Genomic DNA, 25,257 nt, shown 5'->3' with positions numbered 1-25,257 from the left:
AAACTACATACAGTATATGATAAAAAAAAGAAAATGTATTCAAACTATACACAAGATGGAATGTTAGTGTTAAATAACTATTAGCTGTTGCTAATTTCATAGACCTCGTTTCTGGTTGACATTTCAAAGTCACGCTTCATTTCTTCTTCATAAATAATAAGGCAAGACAGCATCTGTCCATCGATCTATTTCAGTGTTAAATGATTCTATTAAAAAAACCTACAGCAAATAACTCATTTTTTATTGACTAAGAGTGACCGCAGAAAAATGTTGTTGTGAAAATCATATACTTTTGCATGTGCCTTGATTAAAATATGTCTCATTTTCTTTTTAGACTTGTTGCCCGAGTTACACATTTCAATTTGCACTGTTTTTAAATCTGCTATAATTGTTTTTATTCATCATGCATGCTGAAAATCAGGGATTAAAACAACATTATTTGTTCTGAAGAAAATCTGTAAACTGTTTTAGGTTGCCAGTTAGAGCTATAAATAAAAAATAGATAGAAGTCATTTTAAAAATGTATTGTTTTTTATTTTATTAGTCTAGTACAATGCACTCATTAGACCATATTTTCTCACATTTTAAATATAGTATTTGTTAAACAAAACATCATACTGATACTGATTCCCTATACACAAAGATTGAAAAAAAATTAACTTTTGGGATCAAAATTTTTATTGAGCATTGATAAATTTCACTGTTACTGAGACTACTTGTAAGTCGACAGTTACACAAACACTGGACAAAGCTTCCAAACCACCAATCTGGAAAAGTTCTGGTTTTGGTTCTCCATTTAACAAATTCAGCTGCTTATGATCCAGATATCTCTTGCCCAGTGTGCAACAACACCCAAAAAGGAAGAGGACTCTCAAAACTGCTAACAACAGGAAAGTGTGCTCTGTGCTCAGACAATATTTGACATCTCTGAAGTAGCAGACAAAGCATAATTAAACAGGTTCGCTGTTAATTCATGTCTTAATGTGTTGACTCACAATCACACATTTTTCAATTCACTAAGAAGTTCACACTGAACAAATATAGGCTGAATGTGAATAATATTGTTCCTAAAAAGCACCCTAGATTTGAAATAAAGCACAGTAGAGTGAAAACTATGTCAAAGGTACTCAGACAGTATACTATTTCTGGTGTATTTTCAAAGTATGCATCTGTGACTGATTTTTCATCCAATATTGAGCATAAACCCTTGCGGTATGGAAGCGGTTCAGTTTGCAATGGTTTCCTAAAGTGGTGCTTTTTTTTTTTTTTGGATGTTGTAGACATCCTAACCTAATCCTGGTTCATGTCTTAACCATTCATATTCTCAATTTTCAGTCCCAAACTCCAGCTGTGACCACTCTGCTGGGGAATAACACATTTGTGTTCCTAAACTGAAGAAACACACACTTACAACCCACATTTCTGATAGACAACAACTCAACAACATCAGAGGTGATTGAACAGAGCTGAAATGGCACTTCATATGATTTTTATTTATTTATTTTGAATTCTCATACCTAACACGTGACTTCGAATGCCTAACATGAATAATGAAATGCTTAGAATGTAACTACATGGACACATACTCTCCAGACAGTCACAATTCAAGTTTTACGCATTTACCTCAAATGCGGTGACATTTGTTCAACTTTGCTTTATAAATCAAAAAATAAAAAGTGAAATGGAACTACTTTCACCTTAATAAACGAGAGTTCAGTTATTGTTATTGTATCTCAAAAAAAAGTTTATGTTGTTCTGTGAATTCCAGTCATTTCAATAAGAATCTACATGTTTGGAAATTTTAAGCAGGGGTGGAATATTTTCCCATACAGTTCTCGTAATGTTTCAAATGTTCTTAATTCCATAAAAAAAAGAAACAAAAATATTGGCCTACGTGGATAATAAAAAAAAAAAGCCAAATATCGGCCGATATATCGGCATTGGCTATATATCGGTGAACCACTAATGTCCATAGCAGCATCCTAAACTGTAAAAGGAAAATAAAAAATATGGTTTAAACAACCATTCAAATAATACAAGTTTTGATGAAAACAAAAAGTACCTGAAGTTTCATTTTAAGAAATTATTGTTACATATAATTTATAACAAAACCGACAGATCGGCTGAATGAAAGTGCAAATTCACTCTCTGACAGTAGGTGGCGCTTATGGAAAAGCAGAAATACAGCGGTTACCCCTGTACACAAAGCAGTGCTGCGCTTATAAACACTACTAAGCATCATACAGAGGTAAGATAAAGAAAATGCCATCGAAAGCATGCTTTCTTTGTGAAACACCATTCAATTCTTAACCTCTCAGCAGCCTTGTAGCAACTGCACTCACGTTGTGTCCACTTAAATGTTCTTCTTTGGCGAAGTGGAAAACAAAGAGAGCGAACGAGTGAGAGAAAATAAATACAGAGGTAAACTGCTTGTCAATGGCTGAGCCTGCCTCGTTGCTTTATTTTGACATCTCCTGGCTCATACCTCTACAATTTTCTTTTTATTATGCCAGACAATTTCACCGACTGGCAGGAGGAGGAATCAGAGTATTGTCCATCAGAGCTTTCAGGAAAAGTAGCCTCAATTAGCTGTCATTTCAGTCGGTGTCACTGAAATCACCCTCAGCGGAGAAATCAGAACGCAAGGACGCATAGCCTATCAAAGACGAGAGCACTCAACAGCTCACAACGATTAAGAATAACATAACTCCAGAGAGAAGAGCAATCCTGAATGGTCTGCTGAGAAATTGGGATTTCAAGAGGAAAAGTGGTGAGATTGCTAAACAAATCTGTCACATAATTGATGCTGACTTGTGCTTATTACTGCTCTGGATGCTTCACTGAATAAAACCCGAAGAAAAAAAGACTGGCTAACAAGTGTCAGTTCCTTTCTATTAGGCTAAAAGCAGGAGTTGCCAAATGCAAATGTAGTTTTTGTCCAAAGTTTCCTCAAGCTGGAGTTTTCTGCTGTTTGCCATTTGGAGGTGGGTTTATTACATGCTGGTGGTGTCAAAACAGTAATTTAGGATCAGCATGTGTTTGTGCTGTCTGGGGAGGACCAAAGTGCCAATACTTTGGTGCTTCCAAGATCTCAAGGTCTACAAAAAGACCAACAACCACCAAGTCAAAAAAACAATCTACTATTGGTGATTGTGTGTTGCATCAACATGCATGTTGGTATAAATGATCACAGCTTTGGGCCAATATGAAAATTGGTTTGAATACTTTTTTTGCCCCTTTTCAGACGTATTTACTGTACCCTTACAATCAATAGTTTCTTCAAATGTCTCTTACCCTGGCATTTTCTAGTCCATGCAGCTCCTAAGAACCCTCAAGGGAGAGTTTATCTGTAGGGTTTCAGCTCCACTATTGATTAAATGACTGAATATCGGTTTCCATTGTTGACTGAGAGTGAACTTCCCTGACATCTCTAGCAGTAATGTGTGATTGAGACGGATGAGGACTCTATCAGGTCATCTGAGGGAAAAGACACTTCGCACAAGAGTATAGGGTTTTAGTGCATCTGGAAACTTCCTCTTAGAACCACTGACAATCACAGATGCTAAGAAATTAATAATTCATAAGTATGTGTCCAATCTTTTCCAAAGTTTTATGAAATATGTAGGGCTCCTCCCTTAATATTCAACTAAACATTAGTCAGTGTGAAGAGGCTTAGGTGGCTAAAATTTTATTAGTCGGTTAGTCACAAAAAAAAAAAAAAAAAAAACGTTTTTTTGTGAAGAACCAATTAGGAATCATTGTTAAGATTTGTTTACAACAGAACAGCACAACCCAAATCTTCGAATTTGTGCAACTCATTTTATGGACGACAGTTTTATAAACCTAGGAGAGTACAAGGCTGGCTATGCACAAAGGCTATTTCTATTAAAAAATGGTCAATTCTGACAATCTGGTGCTTCTGAATCAGCGACTGTAAGTATGTTTTGTTATTGGTTGAAGTATTTGCTATTGACTGTTCAAATGCGGAGTTTTGCGCAGTGTAGAGTGCATTTTGTGTGTGTGTGTGTGTGTGTGTGTGTGTGAGAGAGAGACAGGGTCACATCACAGCGGAGTCAGCTGTGTTAACCGCGGCTTGTGTGCAAACACATACGAGCATCATCACTGTGTCTGTCACGCGACTCTGTTCCCCTTTCGGACTTGAACTGATAGTAAAACTAAAATTATTAACTGTCTTTATATTTACTTTGAAAGCTGAAGCTTGCGATTATGGTAAGGGCCGTTACATTTCCAATGTGTGCTTGTGGTGTTCAGCCAATCACAATGCACTGTGTCAGCTGGCCAATCAGAGCAGACTGCACTTGTTGGAAGGAGGGGTTTTGTAGAAAATGCCGCGTTTGAGAGAGGCGGAGCATTGAGGAACTACAATAATGTACAGTATTTTAAAAATAATGTCTTTTTTGAAGCATGTCATCATATTCTTTTACACCAAATAATGATCTTTAAAATAGCATCATATGATTCCTTTAAGTAATTAAATACATACTACCCCCTAGTATGTATTTAAGTAATTAAATGAATATAAACATATGAATAGTTGACTAATGGCTTAAATGAATGACTATTAGTTGACACACAAGTTGCTTCCCTAATCCTAAATATAAGTGATTGCAATAGCGATGCTTAAAGACCAAACATTTAACTTCATTAATCTTCTTTCTAACTGACTAAACCAATAGCAAAGCACAATCTGAAGTACTAGTCTCATCCTACTTATATTAAGGGATCTAGAGCCTTCCAGATCCAGTCCAGATTGATGTCGCTGTCCAGCGTCTACAAATTGCAACCTGTGCCAAGCAACCAATGGGAAACATTCAGTAGATTAACATCTGCATCTCTTCAGCCGTTGATAATAGACCACATACTGTAGAGATAAACTGCTACTGCTTCCGGATCTACCTGCACTTTATCATTCAATCTTAAATGGACCTCAAAACCACTTACACTCTAATTTTACAGTTCAATAAATGCAGTAATGTATCCACTTAATTGCTGACATTACATTTGGACTGTGCTGCCAGACAGTGTTGGGGGTGATGCATTACAATTTACGCAATCAGACTATTTTTTTCAAGTAACTTGTAAAGTAGCTTACATTAATTTTAAATTTACAAGAAAATATCTGAGAACTTAGTCAAATACGCAACACCAGTTACTTAGTTATTTTTTCCATTTATTGAATGGCAGCACAGCAGAAAGGTTTGTTTGAGCTGCACCCTCTACAGTACAGATGTGAATTTACTTTTCCTCCAGCCTGAGGCTTTTTCATTTCACTTTTGGTGTGCAAGGGCTTTTACAATTGCCAAAAAATAGATTTGAAAACAAACAAACAAGCAAGCCCAGCCCAGATGAGAAAAAGTAACACAAAAGTAACATAACACATTACTTTCCATAAAAAGTAATGTAATTAGCTACTATTGTAATGCATTACTTTTAAAAGTAACTTCCCCAACACTGCTGCCAGAGGAGGACTGGCCTCCTGGTGTTTTTATTCTCTATTTTCCAACATCACATGCAGTTTTTTGTTCCTTTCCACAGTTACCTATGGTTTCCACAACAGGAGATTAAAGATATCATGTGCACATCGTCTTTAAAAGAACTGTGGCATGATTTTTAATTAATGCCTGCTTAGGGGTGATGAAAATTTGCTGTTGTGATCTGTGATGCTCGTGCCGCAAACCGTTCCAGGCGCTTCAGTCTGATTTATGAGATGGTTCATCAAGAGAAACACCTGTTTTGTAGAATCTCTTCAAAGATTTAAAGCTTTAGACCCCACACAGGCATTACATTTCCACTTATCACCATAGACTAACAGGTGTCAAACGCTCCATTGCTAAACGACAGCATTAACAGGTTGACTGGTGAGTCCCTGTGAATAGCCGCAGGCACATAAAAACCAGACAGATTGGTGCCCAAGTCAGAGACTCCATTTAGAAACGCTGATGTATGTGTGCTAAAGACCAAAGAGAGTGGAAATGTGGCTTATTAACTTCGGGACTGACACTGCCTCTAGGAATACACTGCGAATGTGAAGCAGGAGAATGAAAAACAGGCAAACAGTGAGGAGGCGGAGGGGGAAAAAAACAGAACAATACTCCCTTTTTTCTTGCTTGCTGTTCTCAGTTCTGTTTGCTGCGAATGCTTCGATTCAACTCAAAATGTGTTATGCTGGAACTCAAAACACACAGAGGCACCCTTGTGAGATATTCCCACAGGACAGTGGCCTTCAAAACCACATTTTATTCTCCTATTAAGCTGATATGCACCAAAACTGGCTTTAAGTAAGCTATATTTTTAGGAATTTATGTATTTAAAAAAACAAGCGTAATTTCCGTGGCTATAGGCTCTTTGTGCCTAGGAACTAGTCAATTTACATCTTTTACACTCAGATCAATTTAAGTTCTGAGGGACATTACATTTCTTCCTCTTTACCTCTGAAATTATTATTATCCGATGAATTATTGCCTCATTGGATTCTGGATTTTTATATTTTAAAGACAAAATGGTCCATGTGGATCACTTAAAATGGCTTTAAATTCTCAAATGAGAAGTTAAAGTGTCAGGATTTAATGCATTTTATTAGACTCTTAGAAAAAGCCATCAATGAAAGTTTAAAAATGCATTTGGTTCCTTTTGGCTTGCTCTCATTTCTGCATATAATGCTTCACTGATGAGTCATGAGACTCTTTCGTTCTGTGCTTACAGTTAATGCGATGCTCACAACCCCTTTGACAGCTGGAGACTAATGCATTGATTGTAACATAACATTCAACGAGAAAAAAAATATACATGGTTTAACAACTGTGATGATGCATTTCCACAGTTCCATCTAGAAAAGTGTGGTTTATATTTTCACATTTAAAATATAATAATCTATACTCCTAAGACTATATTTTGTAATATACTACCTTGGTATCAAAATATAGTTAACACTTCTGCAAGTGTGCTTATAACACAACAGCTGAGGGAGTGATGGCAAATTTGACATCTTTCTCTCATCAGACAGCTGTAATCAGTCCTTCATGGAAAACGCTATCATGGAATTTTTCTGTTGGAGAAAATGGGAATGCAAAAAAAAATAGTCTCCTGTTCACCATTATAGACGTTTATGCAACTACGACGACTTCCAAGTTTGAGAAACCCGTAAATGTCCATTAAAGAGATACTCCACCCAAAAATGAACATTGTCTCATCTTCATGCCCTTCCAGATGTATATGACTTTCCTTTCTACTGTGGAATAGAAATGGAGTTTCATGGAAGAATAATGCAATGGAAATGATGGTAATCCATACGTCCCCAGTTGATGAATCAATGTCTCATGAGAAACAACAACAAAAATTAAACATGTGACCTGTTAAACTTGAAAGCGATGGTTTATAGTTTAAAAACATATTCATATTTTTCTCAAACACACCAATTATTTTGCTTCAGAAGACATTTATTCATCAAGTGCCCTGCTAACCTTGTTGTCTGGATATAGTTGGTCATAGCTGGCTGGTTTTAAAGGGGTTTTGACCACTTCTTTAGCTGGCCAGGCAGGAAGACCAGCTAAAACCAGCTCCTTCCAGCTTAAACCAGCTAATGGGGTCATATGGGTTACGTCATTTCTTTTTATGTGGTTTTTGAAACTTTAACTTTCAGGGATCCATATACTGATATTATATGGAGAATCTCCATTTGTGTTCCACAGAAGAAAGAAAGTCACATACATCTGGGTGGAGTTACATACATGTTTGGGTGGAGTATCCCTTTAAGGCCTGTCACACCAAACGTGAAATGAAAAATGAGGTAGCTAAATGGCAGATGAATGGTCTTTTCACTCCAGATTGGTACAATATGCATCAGGTTGAAGGAAGCACAAAATTCCTGCTCGAGTGCAAGAGAGTGCAACACGAACCTTTAACCTTTTACATCAGAGCGGGACAGAATCTAATGAGAGCGGAAAATCCTCATTGCCTTCTACCTGCTGGATTTGGTGGATAAAATGTCAAAGCTGTGGAAGGCAGCGTGAACGGACAGGAACTGGAATAATGTACTAATGGATGTAATGAAACCATCCAAACTCTACTGTGGAGTACAAGTCATCAATACTGTTTTTAGTCTGTGCCACCAACTGCTCTTATATATGAACCAAAACTCAAATATTTTTTGATGGTCTACCTCTTCGCTGGAAAGCAAAAAACTGACATGCTCACCGTACAAAGTAACTTTGCTTTGTCAGTAGACAAATGTTCATACGGTATATCCATATTTGTGTTTCATGTATTGCTTTGTATTAATATTCTGTCATAAAAAAGCGCATCTGGCTCCAACAATTTGTTTGGACAATCTAGACAGATTTTTGCAATGGTGCTCTTCACTCGTTCCTCAAAATAAATAAAAATAAGACTGGAATAACAGATTTAGCGAAGACAACGAGAATGTCAAATTAGACACACTAAGGTCCATTTGTTCTTCATTTAGCCCAATATATTTTTGTCAGTCTTGATTTGAACAGACCTTTCAGACGCATTTTCATTTCACATTTGTTATGAAGGCTCAACACTGAAAAAAACTAAACAAAACTAAGACTTGCTCGCTAAAATTATTATACAGATTTCATTAGCAAACAAATTTGTGTGAAATGACAGGAGATGACTTCTAGCTAGAAATGGAATATAAACAGAAATCTTGTTGTATATATTGACAGGTTTGACACATTGGGAAAGCTTAGTCCTCTATTGTGGTTCGAACCCCTTTTTCATAGCACGCTTCTCATTTCACACTGATTCCCTTAGAAATCAGACGTGTTTCATATCGGTCTGTGCCCTCATGGAATTATAAGAATTGTAAAGGAGGATTATTACGAAGGATTTAACACTCTCTGTTCCTCGACTCGCAGTAGCATTTCAGTGTGTTGTTACAGCAGTTAAAGAGCACAACGGTGACCCTGGTACTCTTTTAAAAACTGGAACATGTAATTACCCAGAGTACAACTCACAGTTGAGGCTTAATACGCAGCTCATAAAGTCTGGTAATGAGATTTAATGGCTCCCCTTGACGCATCTCGCGTCATCAGTTTCGGATGGTGTAAATTCTACGGATGCTTTGCGGGCAGGTATTGCTGTGGGGCTTCACTGCGTTCCCTGGGAATATTAATGCAACTCAAAATTAATGCGCTCAAAGATCAGGCTTAGAGATTTCATTCCCTCTAAAAAGACACCGTGTACATTTTCTAAGAAAAATATTTTAATGCAATCAACATTGAGAACTGAAATATAACAGTTTAATATTGAGCAGTTAGAGAAGAAATAGTATATATGTAACATTAAATTACCTGAGGTTTAATGGCATCAAACAAGTGCTTTGTGTATGTTCAGCACAAGCTCTCTGATGTAACGCTATGCTACTGTGAACAGGAATGTCTAATTATACTTTCATTAACACAGCAGAGTGTTTCATAACCACAGTAGTGATGGAAATTAACATTCCCATTAAAGGACGATATTTGCCCCTTTAAATTGATTTCCAGTGGCATTTTTTTTTTACCTTTATAATAGCTTTTTATAACCTTTTTAAATGCATCCGTCATCTGTCAGATTTTTACATTTCATTTAATTTAATTAGAATAATAAAACATTATAGGACTGCTACCAATCAAATAAAATCAGCATCAACAAAAGCCCTCTTTGCACTGCAGAGAGGCACAGAAACAGCATCTGAAGGGGCATTTAGGTGCATTTACAGAAGCTCTTTAATGCAGCTCTGCGGTGGCATAAATTAACATTAGCAGGACCTCAGGGATCATCATAAAATAAAAAAAGCAATTAAAGTCAAGGTGAGTCACTATCTTAATGGGTGAGTCATTGAATAGTTCACCTGATTTATTCAAAATCTGATTGTTTTTCACATTCAAATTTATATTTAAACTAAAATCTAAATTGATTAATTAATCAGATTTACATTTAGTAAATTAAGATTAGTATTATTATTTTTACATACATTTTTCTAAAAGATCTTGTGGATTATTTGGGAAAAAATAAACATGGGTATTAATATTTTTGGCAGTTACTGCAAGTATCATATCTGAGTCTGTGGTTCAGATTTTGTATTGTCACTATCAGACCCTCCACAGATCAAAGTCTCTTTGTTTTGACCAAGGGTGATTTCCAAGAGGTCATCGCAGGTTGCTGTGTATAACCATGTTAGATGCCAGCTCCCTAACTAGTTCGAATTCTACCCAACAACACTATCAATGTACAACTAGGTACAACCACTCCACAACCAAAAACGGGCTATAGCAGCTGGACAAGTGTTTACAGACATGATGTAAACATGCAAGAATGAATGAAGCAAGCCTGGAATTTCCTGTGAAATTCGACCCAATAGCTCAAAATTTAAATCAGTACTGCAGACTTAACTTAGTATGGCGAAAACAAACAAAAAACTCAACAAAACCACTGGCTTCTCCATGGCAATTCAAAACCATTCAAAATTTACTGCACTGCCCTGATTGCCCACTAACGGCAATCATGATAATTCAGATGTTAATTACATTTACACGTGACTGCCAGAGTGAAAATAGGCTGAACACATGCATTCCCTGTCATGCATGGTGGGCCAGTTAAAATTTGGTGTGTCGACTTAATTGTGGCTTGAAGGGGGGGAGAGGATCTTGGAATTTCAAAGCTCGACCTTTGCATGCACACAGCTGAGGACAGCAGACAGAAATGGAAACAATCAGACCTAGTCAAAAGGGGTAGAGCTGCTAAAGCACAGCAGGCACCAGTGCCACCACTTACCATAGTTTTTATGGAGTTATTTTTGTGCCACAAGGGGATAGTTTGAGCACACAAAAGTATTTTACCTACATGGGAGCTCAGTTTTAAGCATTCAATTCTAACAGAAATGTTCATCAAAAAATGTGCTGATGTTCACATCTGAACACAATTCTGAGATCTCTGTGACTGCAGTACATGTGCAAGATCTATCTGGCTTTCTCTCCTCATACATACTCTGTGTGCTCAGAGCTTTCACTGCTCACATGCTCAACGGCGCATAGCTTTTGCACCAGAGTTTCAGCCTATGAGGGATGAGGGGAAAATATTGATGACTGGGTGCATTTTTTAGAAACAAAGTGTCACATTGCTTTACGGGTGAGATTTACAGGGTTACAGAAAAAATAGAGGGGAACAGGACTGCAAAGACTCATCAGCCACTTGAGTCGAGCGAATGAGAGCCTTGCTTGGCTCACTGCCATAATATGCCTTCAAAGCAGTCACTGCGACAATCACACTAAACAATAATCCCATGCACTACAGCTATTTTGGTTTAGAGGACTCTCTACAGCACACACAATTAAAACTAAATCATCCATATCAGCCTACGTCCTGCAGACAAATCAGACTCCACAATGACCATAATGAGCCTTACCTTCGTCTGGATCGGGTGGCCCAAACTCCAGATTGTATCGCAGAATGTAAAAATTATTCCACACATATAGCTGGTTATCCCTCGGGTTGTAATCCACAGCTGCGATGTACTGATACTGGTTAGGGAAGAGGATATTGACAAACTCCCCTTGCCCCAGTTTGGTGTTATACACGTAGTCAATTTGGCTCTTACTGGCTTCGCTTTCATTCTCCTCATAGGTGGAACGGACCACGTGAAGAATACCGCACACCATGAAGGCATTGGAGGCTGAGCGTTTGTCGTAGACGGTCTCCCAAGTGGCCTCAAAGCGCAGAGTATAAGGATTGAGTTGGCTGAGAACGATACGTCCGTTATTCTGTTCGGTAGCGTAGATTACCCACAGTCCCCGTTCGTCAACCGCCAAGTCAATGTCCGTTTTCCCGCCCCAGCGATACGGCGAGGTGTCGTGGTAGTTGGCATTGGCGACTATGGCCTCCCCACTCTTTATCCGAGTCCGCAAGTCAAACTTGACGATATTTCGTGTGCGTTCCTTGTTGAAGAAGATGGCCCCGTCATAGGCCACAAATCCGGTTCCGTCAACGCGGTGTGGAAGTTTGTAGCTAGTAGTCTGTCGACCGCTTCGCAAATCGTCAAGTGAGGCATACTCTATGAGCATTTCGGTGCGGTACGGAGTCCACGGCATGAAGTAGATCTTGTCCCCTGCTTGTAGGGGGTCTTTGCACCAAGCTCCAGATTGCTGTTCCGCCTCAAAGACAAAGACTGGATCTCCTACTGCTTTCAGAGTCCCAGGGCAAATAAAAACTGGGAAGAAATGTCAAGAACTAGAGTTAGGAAACAAACCAGGAATGCAATCTACAATGACCTTCTATGCATACTTTAGGTCCAATTCTTTGGGTATAAGTAAAACATGGATTTCAGAAGCTAATGTAACACATTTTCATTTTGGCAGTGTGATAACTGGTGTTGCGTGCATAGTCGAAAGAAAATGAGAGGTTAAGTGAGACTCTGTTTTGAGGTGGCCTTGCTCCCTGAGATTGTTCTCAAACAAGTTTAACTGAGAGGAACAGACAAGAGGGAAAAAGAGGACGGCAAAAAAGTCCTGTAAATGAAAAAAGATGAGAGAAACAACGCTAATGGACAGATAACATTCATTTTGGAATATCTACGTTCACGGTTCTTTTACGTCAACAGTATGGGGAGGGTTTGTCGGATTGGTCGCAAAAGCCATACCTTTGAAAGTAAACACACATACATGGATTATGTCTGAGGAAAGAACCAACAACACATGAGAGGTGGGAGGAAAGGACACGGAGGTCGAGGGAACAGGATGACAATGCTGTTCAGGACAGATAGGATGAGAGCCAAAGAGAAGTATCTTCGCTGAGGAACGAATACGAGAGCGAGGCCTTTGCCAAACACGCCCGTCTTTGGTTGGTGTTGAACCAGTTGGAAATGCAATGTCTGTGGTGAACAGCATATCACATGCAGATGGCTACAGACAGTCGGCCTCTCTCTCCCATCAATATCATTGAAGGAAAAAGCCTAATAAAATTCAGCCAAAATTCATTGTACATGAACCAACTGTGTCAAAGTGCTTATCTTAGTTTAACAAAGCATGCGATTGTTGTGCTACTAGTGGCACTGAATAGAATGGCATAAAAAATGTTTCCAAACAGGTTTTCAAAACTGGTTTTCCCGGTCTTAAATACAAAAAGGTCTCACTTTAGTTTCACCATTGACTGAGTGAAAGTTGGGTTGGACTAGACACTTAAAAGTAATTTGTTGTTAGCCCCACAGTGTTTGCACTTTGCAGGGGATCAACTCAAAGACAGCTTACTTAAGATTGGCTCTGCACATTAAACTGGGAAATTAGAAAGTATTTCATCATAAAAATGACATGCATGACCTTGGAAAATGGACGATAATATACAATATAGACCATAGAAGATTTCTGTTTAATATCTGTGTGTAAAGTGTATAAAAAGAGGTTGATTTTTGACATTTTAACCTCCAACCCAACATTTTCTGGGCTTGGGTTCGATAGATCTTGTCCATCTTGATATCATGTAGGCGATGGGGTGGCGGGGGGAGAAGTGGGAAGGGTTCAAAACCATACAATACAAAACAAGGAGCTGAGGACTGAGAGCCAGAGCAGTCATTTACCTTTTTGCTCCACTTCTATTTTGAGCCGTGGAAAAACAAGAGAATGGAAAGAGCGTCAAGGGAGAGAAAAGATTAGAAGAGCCCCCCCCCCCCAAAAAAACCCTTACATTTACAAATACAGGCCAATACGTTTACGTCAAAGAAGAGACCATCCAAAGGGAAAAATTACAGCATATGCAGAGAAAAAAACTTTCACAGTAAAATGCTTAGGGACAACACCTGTGTTACTGAGAATAAGGTTTAATTAATCATGTTGCTTTCAGTGGACACCTAGCAACAAAGAGAGAAGTTAGCGGTTAGAGAGCAGGAGAAAGACAAACGACAGCATAAAGAGGCAGACAGATATTAAAAGGACAAGCATACAATCTTTTCTTTTAACCATTAATTATCTAATATTACATTATTCTCTAAGATTAGATAAGATTGCAGTTGAACAACATTATACGGTCACAAAAACAAATAACACATACAGGCAAGTTAATGTATTAATTAAAATACATCTCGTATTAATATAATATGAAAGTAATTTTTTTGGACAATTTAAGTCAATTTCAATAAAAGTTACTAAAATGCTGAAAAGCAGGAATGAAGAAAGGGGCGTAGGAACAATCTTGGATCATGAATATGAATTAAGGGAGAATGTTTGCACACTAAATGTCCTGAAAGAGAGAAGGATTAGTGCAGCAGTGGCCATCTATTCAATCCGCTGCCAAAGAAAATCAGAATCCTTCCGCTTGGGTTTTAAAGTTATCATTAAAACATTAAACATTAAAGAGAAATACATTTTGGGGTCTGTAAGATTTCATGTTTTTGAAGGAGGTCTCACCAAGGCTACATGTTTTTTATCAAAAATGCAGTAAAACAGTAATATTACATTTTAAAATGACTTTTCTGAGTGAATTTTAAAATGTAATTTATTCCTGTGATCAAAGCTGAATATTCAGCCAGTCTTCAGTGTCACATGATCCTTCAGAAATCATACTAATATACTGATTTACTGCTCAAGAAACATTTCTGATTATAATCAATGTTGAAAACAGTTGTGCTGATGAATATTTTTGTGAAAACTGATACATTTTTATCACAGGATACTTTGTTGTATAGAAATTCCAAAATAGCATTTAACATCATAAATGCATTTACTGTCAGTTTTGATCAGTTTAATGCATTCTTGTTGAATGAAAGTATTTTCCACCATAAAGTTGAAAAATGGTCACACTTTAGTTTGGAGACCAATTCTCATTATTAACTAACTATTAACTATGACTTTTGCCTCAAACTCTTAATTAAAACTGCTTATTAATAGTTAATAAGATAGTTGTTACGTTTAGGTATGGGTTTGGATTAAGGGATCTAGAATATGGTCATGCAGAATAAGGCATTAATATGTGCTTTATGAGTACTAATAAACAGCCAATATGCTAGTAATATATATGCTAATAAGCAACTAGTTAATAGTGAGAATTGGTTCCTAACTTAAAGTGTTACTGAAAAAGTTTATGTAATTACTAAAAAAAAATACAGAGAGAAAGAAATATTTGACTTTCAAAAGACATATCAGTCTTTGAAACAATCAGAGCCAAAATATTTGGTCACCACAAACAGAACATGGCCCTCCAACATCCATCTGAAAAACTAGAGGCTTTCAATAGAGAGACAAACACAAGAAACAAAGCATCTGTAAAATAGATGAATATAGATAATAGAATATGTTATTCCTCAAGGACACAACGGCCATCAGCTGCAAAACTGGACACAGAATCAGAAATCCAAAAGCTGAGCTGAAGATATTAAACACAGAGTAAACACTTTTCCATTTAATCACTGATGGAGAAACAACGGCCAACGGCCTGAAACAGACAGTGGCTCTGTTCCAAATCCTAATGAGCTGCTTATTGTATAGAGAGAGTATTTTAAGGCTTCATTGTTGCACTCAAAACATGCCAAATGACTGTCTAAATCTAGGGCAGCATTGCACGTTTCTCTCATGGATAAGGCAATCCCAGAAAGCACTGAACTGATTATTTATATTCATTTTAAATGTATATATTTTGTATATATACACACAAACATATGTGACCCACTTGGACCACAAAACTGGTCAATTTTTCACAATTGAGATTTATACATCATCTGAAAGTTGAATAAATAGGTTTTCCATTGATGTATGGTTTATTAGGACAATATTTGGCTGAGATACAACTATTTGAAAATTTGGAATCTGAGGGTGCAAAAAAATCTAAATATTGAGAAAATCACCTTTAAAGTTGTTCAAATGAAGTTCTTAGCAATGCATATTACTAATCAAAAATTAAGTTTTGATATATTTACAGTAGGAAATTTACAAAATGGAACATGATCTTTACTTAATATCCTAATGATTTTTGGCATAAAAGAAAAATCTATAATTTTGACCCATACCATGTATTGTTGGCTATTGCTACAAATATACCCCAGCGACTTAAGACTGCTTTTGTGCTCCAGGGTCACATATATATATATATATATAAATAAATGTATTAGTCTGTATTACACAGCAAATAAATGTAATATTGGGTTTTTTGCACTTGTTAGCTTATTGTGTGATGTTCTTGGCAGCATGGTAACATGAATTGCTGCACATGAAGAGAGTCTGAAATCACTTAAGATGTGTTTTCATTTAGGATGCTTCCTAAGAAGAGCAGCTCTCTATGTCTTGGAACAGAGCTATGATTTCAGGATAAAACACTCAAGCTGTTAGTAAGCTTACTATGTCTGTTTCAAGCGGTATATTATGTGTGGGGTACTATTACTTATTCAACATCAAAACATGGGTCAAAGTATGTATTTATTTATTCATTTTTAATAGACTGTCACACATTTTTGCCATGATTTAACGAAGACACGCACTAAAATGTCAATCAGTGTAACTAGTTTATATAGCAAAACATCGTGTCTGCATATTTACTGAAACATCAGACGACAGTGCAGCCCTAAAAATACTAATTGATTGTAATTTTAAATCTTTACCAATCTTTGCAACTTTGCTTCAAACCACTAGGTTTTACCTAGAAGCTTGTATATAATATATAATCAAATTTAGTATGATCACTTTTTATTGTATATATTTTATTAAGTACAGATAAGCATGTTGTTTTATTTTTACATGAATATATCTGTTATGCTGAATGACAACGGAACATTATTTCACCCATATATTGACATTTTATTTTCACTAAATGTTTTTAAAATACTAAAGTAGACACTTTACTTGCATTTAGCATGCTTTTATGTATATAAAATCACTTTTGTAATTTGATGCAGACACCAAAATGGGACGTTCCATCTTTGACCCACATACAGATGACGTTTTAGGGTTGTTTTTTATTATTATTATTACTATAAAAAAATAACTTCTTAAATGTTCTCAAATTCCAGCATATATACTTCAGCATTTTACAGTTCTACTATTACTTTGCAAAAAAGTCACAGTAAAATAAACAAGATAAAATTGTTATTATTATTTGTTGGTATCATGTGCTGTATTTGAGAATATTTGTAAGATCACTTACTGTATGGCACACATTCATACTGGACCTCAAGATATTTGTATGTCCCAGGACACGGATCGGGAAAGATGTCCGAGCCAGTGATGACAACACACTGCGTCCGATTGTTACACCTGAAACATTCAATGAAATCAATTAATAGACAAAACTTCTCAGAGAAGTGTTCACTTAAAGGGACAGTTACCCAAAAAATGTAAATTCAGTCATTTACTGCTTTGAAGATTTAAAAAAAAAAATTCTGGTTCCCATTGAATTCATTTTTTTCAAACCATGGAAGTCAGTCAGGACCAACAACTCTTTGCATACCCATATTCTTCTAAATATCTTCTTAACTTCACATTAGCACCTTACATGACTTCCACACTTCTACATTAGTTATGTGTCCATCGAGCTTATGAATATTTGCTTCTGCATGAAGACGTCTTGTATCACTTTTGTTAATTGCACCTTCCTTGCATCATGTTCTGCATGCACTGAGTGCTGCTGTGTTAATGCATGCTTACACATCCTCATGTTAACCACAAGACACTTTGGCTTTAGGCAAACCAGGGAAAAAATTATTAATTAAGAAAAAATAATTAATTCTAACTCAAGGCCAACTGCAAGTTATTCTGACGGGGAATATAAAACAGAAAAGAAAAAAAGTGCAGAAAACCCTAAAGGACTTTCAAATCCCCCAGAATTGAATATAAATACAACTTGAGAATTTCCTCTGTGCCGTTCATAGGTAACAGTAAATGAAGACTGAATTTGTATTTTTGGCTGAAGTAATGCCATGCTGTTTTCTACTAGTTAACTCAGAATGACTGAACGAGTAGCATTGCCAGCTGAAGCCCTGGCAGCTGAATAATGGATAGTCGGCTTCCAGTTTTTGGGCTTTTCACACTGTGTTTAACCTTGGGTTATTGTCTCTTTAAACCCTGACACTGTAGCTCCGGAGCAGGGTTAGCACCAGGGTTGCCAAGTCTGTGGTTTTACCGTGGAATTGGGCTTCTTTTAAACTGTAGCTGCTGGCTGTATCACTTCTCCCATGCAGGTTAAAAGTTAGACATATTGCATAAACTGTATTTAACTGAAATGCTTTTATTGAAATCTTTAACCCATTTTAAATTCTAGCAATGCTAAAACTGTGCTGGATCTTGAGCTTTGTGAGGAGAAAGGCCACTAGCAGAGAGTCTCTGAGCTTCTTTATGAATATAGACAGTTTTTTATGATTATGACTAGCTTGTACAGTGATTTTCAAGTTAAAATCGTGTGTATTGCATAACAGTGATTGTTTGAAGCATTTTAGGTTTTGATATTTGGGCATGGGTCATTCGAATAGTTTTTATTGGGCTAATATTTTACTCAGATCTGGCAACCTAAGTTAGCAAAAGCAATACAGTGTGTAACAATGCAGTGTTAGAATATAATGGCAACAGACCTTACTTAATGACAAACAACCAATAATAAATTAAATAGTGCTTGGCTCATTAAAAGTTCGCATGCTTCGTACCGTTATTGGAAGTATTTCCTTTTATTTTGGGGAATAATCTAAGTGTCAAACAGTGGTGGAAAACAGTTATTGCAGTGAAGCACATACTTTTTAAAACCATTTTAACCCTCATAATGCATTCAAAATCTGTATACTATTTTCACATCTGGTCCATTTGGGCCCAAATAACCATTATTTTATAAAAGTCATAACGTTATGTCCAGGACAAACTGGGTGGAACAATCAGCTACAAGAGACGAGCCTGTTATTTTAACAGCTCACATTTAAACATACAATGATGTGAAACCTAGAAACACAAACACCCAGTAATGACCAAATGTCAAAAAACATCCATGGACTAAAAATATTGTTGGCTATCAAAACTGCAGAATTCTGTGACATGGATTTAAATGTAGTGAAAGTGTGTTAAACAGAGCAGGGAAAACTGTACTTTGTAGGTGAATTAACTGTAATGTAGAAACTTTCATTTTCTGTACAGCTGCCTTTGAACGACATGAATTGTGAAAAGCACTACACAAATAAATGTGAACTGAATGCACTATCAAAGTAGCCACAATATCTGGTTTGCTTTAGATATGCTTTAGCTTTAGATAGTCATCAGTCTGTGTGTGAGTTCACACATATACTCTTCAGAGAACCAGATATTTACTCAGGACCGCAGGTCCACTGTCAGGCTCTGCCATTTCAAGTACATGACCACCTCGTGCAAAAGAAGAAATTAAACGTCACATTTAAGCCGTCCTGAAAGCAAAAGCATATGGTTCATTTTGAGGAAGGTCTTGAGTATTCCCTCAAATTCCAAACTAACAGAGACAGAATGGAAAATGTCAAACCCTAATGAGGTTTGGACGAATTAACACAGGTGGCGTTTATTTATAAAAGAACTCTGGAAGAATCTGAACTTGAGTTTGCATGTTAAACTGTACAGCTTCTCAGAAACAGCACACTAAAAGAAACAAGCACAAGATATCTGCAGAGCGAAATTCAGTATCTACAAGCGAATAGGAAGCGAGGAAATAGCATCCACATTTGGACTACAGGCAATGCTTGGCAAACAGTCTTTTACCTTTGAGATACGATTTTATAGGCATCCGGGAGGTAGCAATTAATGTTTTCCATCTGGAAGGGGTCGGCGTCGCATATCTTGTCGTCTGTGCGGCCGTAGTTGGCGGTTTCGATCATGATGACATCACTCCCGGGGCAGCGCAGATCGATCGGGTAACCCTCACACGACAGCTCCCTCCGCACCAGACCGAACGGCAGCGCTGCACGGCTGAAGGCTGGAGGAAAGACAGGCAGATCACAGATTAGGCCGTTCCTGGTGTTAGGTCAGAGGATTTCAGCTTTAATGCCCCACCAACACTGAACACAGAAACACCTCAAACAGTGCGTCCTTGTGAAAGACTTTGAGTGCAATGGTTGTGAAAATGGTCTCTTATTTCAATCGGCAGACACTTTTGCAAATCTTGCTTTCTGTTTTGTTCATATCCTTTTAAAATATCAATTGAAAAAAATAAATGAAAACCTAATGTATTTTATCTAAGTTAATAATAATAATATTATTATTATAATATATTTGAATATTTATCAGTTGTAATATAAATAACAAATGGCTTCCATTTTGACTACAAGCCCAGATATTTTGATATCTGCTCTACTAGACATTACCTTCTTGCATGATCTTGGTTTGGTGTCATTTCTAAAATTACAGACTGCACTTTTAGCATGCATTATGTCTACATCTCCCGCAGTAATGTCATAATATTATTCTTAAATTGCATCAGCATGATTTCCCGAGTCCTGTATAAAGTAGAAGGGTCAGCATATTTCTTTTGGTGCAGCAAATTCACAATTTACCATATAAACAAGTCAACAAAAATAGAGAAATGTCATTTGATATCTGCTGTTAATGCATGTCACCAGACGAATGACTGAGACATTTGAGGATTTTCCCTGAATAAAACTTACTTGATTTGTTTTGCATCCTCGCAAAAAGCCATCATACTATAAGAAATGACTATTAAAGACTGCCATGCAGAAGCTATGGTTATGACCATATGGTTGGTCATATTTCCCGAAGATGCAGGGAACGTTGTGAAGTGTGGGAGGACAAAGTAGATGATATTACTGACCAAAACATAAAGAGGCGTTTTCTGTTGCCGTGCCATTTTTGAGATATTGTTATTCTGCACAATGAGGTTTCTAGACCACCTGGTTTAAAATATGCAAGCAGAGACATGGTTGTGCAATATGAGCCATTAGTGGTGTTTTGGTGGTGGTTCGAGGTAGAGACGCCAAATTTGCTGTGGATTACATTGGGACTGTCCTCTAACTGTGTGCCAAATTTAATTACTCATTACTGTATGATTCAATGAGCTGCCAGACTTGAGGTCAGATTTCCTATCAGCTTGCAGAAACACAAACCCTCTTTTGGAGGTAAAAATTACTGTCAGGATTTACTAAAGACACACAGTGAATAATTAGAAATGAAAAGGCAGTTATTGCATATGCATTTGCAGAGGCTTCCCTTTCAGAAGAAAACTTACATAGTGCATGCTTTATGACAAATACAGAAGTCATGTATCATCTAGAGACCTTCATGAAAAAGTGTCTTCTGTGCTTGTTATAATGCATGCACTCATGTGGCAGAATTACGTCACAGCGCATGCAAAGTGTCAAATGTCAATTGTCTGTCAATGTGCCATAATGCACAGCATTCATCGCATCACACGCTCTGCTTTTATACTTCAAATGTAAAGCAAACCTTGAACACCCACCAGAAACACACTGTGTTCATTTAAATTTAAGTACTCACAGCTTTCACTGCATATATTTCCTCTGCGTATCTTTACTCAAGTATTTGTGAGAGGAAATTAATAAAGAACATAAATCCCCGCAGTATAAAGTATATTACTTATTTTATAGAGAGATTCAGACAGAAGGGTGGATACGTGGCCCTTTGCCTTCACAGACTGAGACTCTGAGGAATGAACATACTGCTCCGGATCCACTCCAGGATTTCCATTTCTCACTCATATCCACATTCATCAGCCTCCGAGTTAGTGAAGCCACAATGCTCAACACTACGCAAACTGTGTATATATATATATATATATTAGTGCTGTCAAACGATTAATTGTGATTAATATCAAGATATACACATTCATACAGTATATATATTGAAAATATTTCCATATATTTATATAATTTATATAAACATTTAATATACAAATATAATTTTTTTCTTAAATATATACATCCATGTGTGTGTATTTATATATGCATAATAAATACACACAATACACACATATATTATGTAAACAAAATCTTATTTTGGATGTGATTAATCGCGATTAATCGTTTAACAGCACTAATATATAAAATGTTATTATTAAACTGCTGCAGGTTTTCAGTTTTAGCTAAATTCACTGTGCATCCTCAGAACATCCTGCTGTCCATGCGTGTCAAACAAACAGCATTTCTCTGACTTTTGACGAAAGCAAGTGAAAAGCTACAGCATGAGCAAACTCAATGATCACAGCAGCATTTGATGTCAGGATCTATAGCTGCCAGTGGTGTTTTCAGCTCTGTTCCCCGGTTAGCCTCTCTCAGACTGCTGGAGTAAAACACGCCACTCTCTCATAATGCCATGCACTCACGACTCAGTCATGCACTACCAAACTCATTCAGCAGCTCAGCACTAATTACCCAGCTCACGCTCTGCACTGCATCTCAAACCAGCCGAATGCTCAGCTTTTACTCTACTTTTTTAAGCATTATCATCATGATGTTATATTTTATATTATTGGTGAAGCACAATAATAAAGAGTCTCAGAGCTTAAGTTGTAAGATTTTCTAATGCAATCAGGGTCCTGTGAAAATCGTTGATAACATTTTACAATAAACTTTCATTAAGCTTAGTTGATGCATACATTGAACATTAAAGTAATAACTAAAAATGCCCAATACATTTGTTACAATATTTATTAATCTGTGTTAATCTTAGATCATAAAAATACAACTGTTCTTAGTTCAGCTGAGGCCCATTTAATAATATTAACAGATAGTAAATGTTAGAAGCAACATTAAGACTAATAAATGTTTTAGATGTATTTTTCATAATTTTTTATTGCACATTCTACTGTACAATATATGTTCACTAATGCATGCCCAACTGTATATATTATAATCACTTAAACTAGAAGAACATTAAGAATGAGGTATTTTAACTGGCAGCTTCAAGAGAATATGTTGGTGTCTGTGTAAGATGCATGCATTTATGGCTATGTATTTATTTATTTTTACTTATTTATATTGTATCCAGTATGACTTGCAGAGACAACCATAAGTAAGGCATTTCTAAGCTGGCTGATTTAAGTGTGTAAATTGTGTGGTGGTCTCGAGACATTGAGCTCAGACTCAAGCCTCAGGGTTTGTTTCGCAAAATGACATTTCCGAGTGAAATGACGATACTTACTGGAAAACTACGATTGTGTCCTTTGTAGTTTGGACGTCATCCCGCATGCATGTGTCATTTCACTGGCAGATAACCAGACTTTATCTTGATAATGAGCTTTTGTTTTTCTTTGGAAAGACGCGCACAGATGAACAGCTCAAAGTAAGCAAGCTCGATATGTATCCTCACACCAGCACAGTTTTTCAAACTCACCTTCTGCCAGCAGCAGTCGAGATTTACATCAAAGCTGGGACGGAAGAGGGGAAAGCAGTAACAGTCACCCTAAACAAGCCTGCCAAAGTGTGTGCCTCTTTATCTCACGCTTTCTTTTAACTTAACTCATGTTAAAGGGGAATCCAATGCCATACATAATACATTACATGCAATGTTCCATGCATCGCCATGGCAACAGTTCTAGCTGGATTGTAATTGGCTGTGATCCTGTTCCATTGGACTTGACTTGGAATTTTATCAGGAATTATGGTCAGTGGCTGGAAAAGTGGCTCCTCTTATGCATCTTCCTTGTGTTTGCTGTGGGCTCAAGCCAGCATAGCCAATATCGTTGCACAATATACCCCATTTCTGCTGCTCAACTCAATTCAATTTATGCAGGTAAGAACTCTTGCATTTATTTTTTTTAAATGTAGTATAATGTAATTTACATTTTAAATGTAGTTTAGATTATTTTTATTTTTTATTAGTTATATTTTATTATTTTTGTGCAGGCAAGACCTCTTGACAATGATTTATTTAATTTTGTTTATTTATTTTTGTCTCCAGTGTTTCAGGGTCTCGAAGCAGCTCGGCTCACAGTAAACTTTTCTCACCAACTCCATCTCTGTATGCGCTCTGTATGAGTTTATGCATTTTGGTTCACTTTGTACACATCTGCATAATTTCCAACATTTCTGTGGACAGAAGTTTACAGAAAGTCCCCAAAATAAAAGCTTGAGGATGTGAAATGTTAAACATTCGAGGGTTTGAGCATTTAACTTAAGGCATAAACATTGGTGTATTGCAGAGTTAAATAATCTTTATAATTATCAAATATTCTTTTTTTTTTTTTTTTTAACAGTACACCTGTAAGTTACAACAGTAATATATTCATATCTGCATTATTATAGTTAGATTTAAAAACTAAAAAATAATAATAAGAATAAGAATAATAATAAGAAAGATGTCTTAGCTGAGATGTTTTTATAAATACATAAGTTTACAACATATAAGAATCTGGCATATAAATAAATGAATAAATACATAAAATTGAATATATTGAAATAATTTTCTATACATATTTTACTACATATATTTATATTATTTTTTTTATTTTTTTTCCCTATTTGTGACATAAGATTAAATATATACCTGCACATCATTGGATTATTAACAAGCAGGTCATTTTTGTTTGTTTTCCCAGTTTTGTTACAATTTTCAATCATTTCTAACTTTCCTTGTGGAAAGATCCCAGCTCAATGAGCATTTAGGCAGAAAAGCAGCGTGTCTCCCAAGTGTGCGAGTGTGAGGGCCGGTTCCAGCAGGATTCCTGCCTGTCACCCTCCATTAATGCAAATTTGATTGGCCTTTGTGGCTTTAGGAACAGCAAACAGCTGCATGCAAATCCAACACACTCCCCCTCGACCGGCCCCCATTGTGTCCCGGACGCCACGGGGGATTTCTCAGACAGAAAAATGGGTAGAGAGGAGAAAAGGATGGTGTCATCTTTAGAAAAGTATGAGAAGTCCCACAGTAGACCCAGCAGGGACTTCTTGAGCCTACTTGTCTTTTTTTGTGATTTTCTTCCCTTATTGCTGGACACCAAGTAGCTTCAGAAGAAAAGGAAAATGTGCAAACTGCTCTCAAGTGCCTATAATCCAATATACAGAGCAATGCAGGGCTTACGGTGTTGTACTGTATTTTCCAAAAGGATTTCAGATGTATTGGAAGGGGGTTAAGCTTCTTTTAAAATGCAATGTTTGTCTTTTTAAAGTTTTTTTTCTTCTCAGTACTTCAGTCTCTAAATGTCGCTGTTGTTTGAGGAATTCTTACCATCAGAAAGAAAGCACTTGTGCCAAAATGCACCACAAGGCAAAAACATCAGTTTACCAAACACTACACACAATGATTTTGTGGCATCATCAAAAACTGCTCGGTTTATGTGAGCATC

At 36.8% G+C, this 25,257-nt stretch overlaps 1 protein-coding gene across 2 annotated transcripts in view; it reads right to left on the bottom strand.

Moving 5' to 3' along the window:
• The window catches only part of LOC306846542 (adhesion G protein-coupled receptor L2-like), a 135,189-nt gene that overhangs the window by 71,578 nt on the left and 38,354 nt on the right, over positions 1–25,257 (bottom strand). For both annotated transcript variants that reach the window (XM_079379988.1, XM_079379989.1), the window contains exons 3-5: positions 19,704–19,917; positions 17,146–17,255; positions 11,432–12,232 (exon numbers count right to left, since the gene is read on the bottom strand). In XM_079379988.1, the coding sequence (XP_079236114.1) occupies positions 11,432–12,232; positions 17,146–17,255; positions 19,704–19,917 (1,125 nt within the window). The remainder of the gene's footprint in view (positions 1–11,431; positions 12,233–17,145; positions 17,256–19,703; positions 19,918–25,257) is intronic.

The sequence above is a fragment of the Barbus barbus genome (genome assembly GCF_936440315.1).
Source record: "Barbus barbus genome assembly, chromosome: 26".
Classification (NCBI taxonomy): domain Eukaryota; kingdom Metazoa; phylum Chordata; class Actinopteri; order Cypriniformes; family Cyprinidae; genus Barbus; species Barbus barbus.
This window is presented reverse-complemented; position numbering and strand designations above follow the sequence as displayed.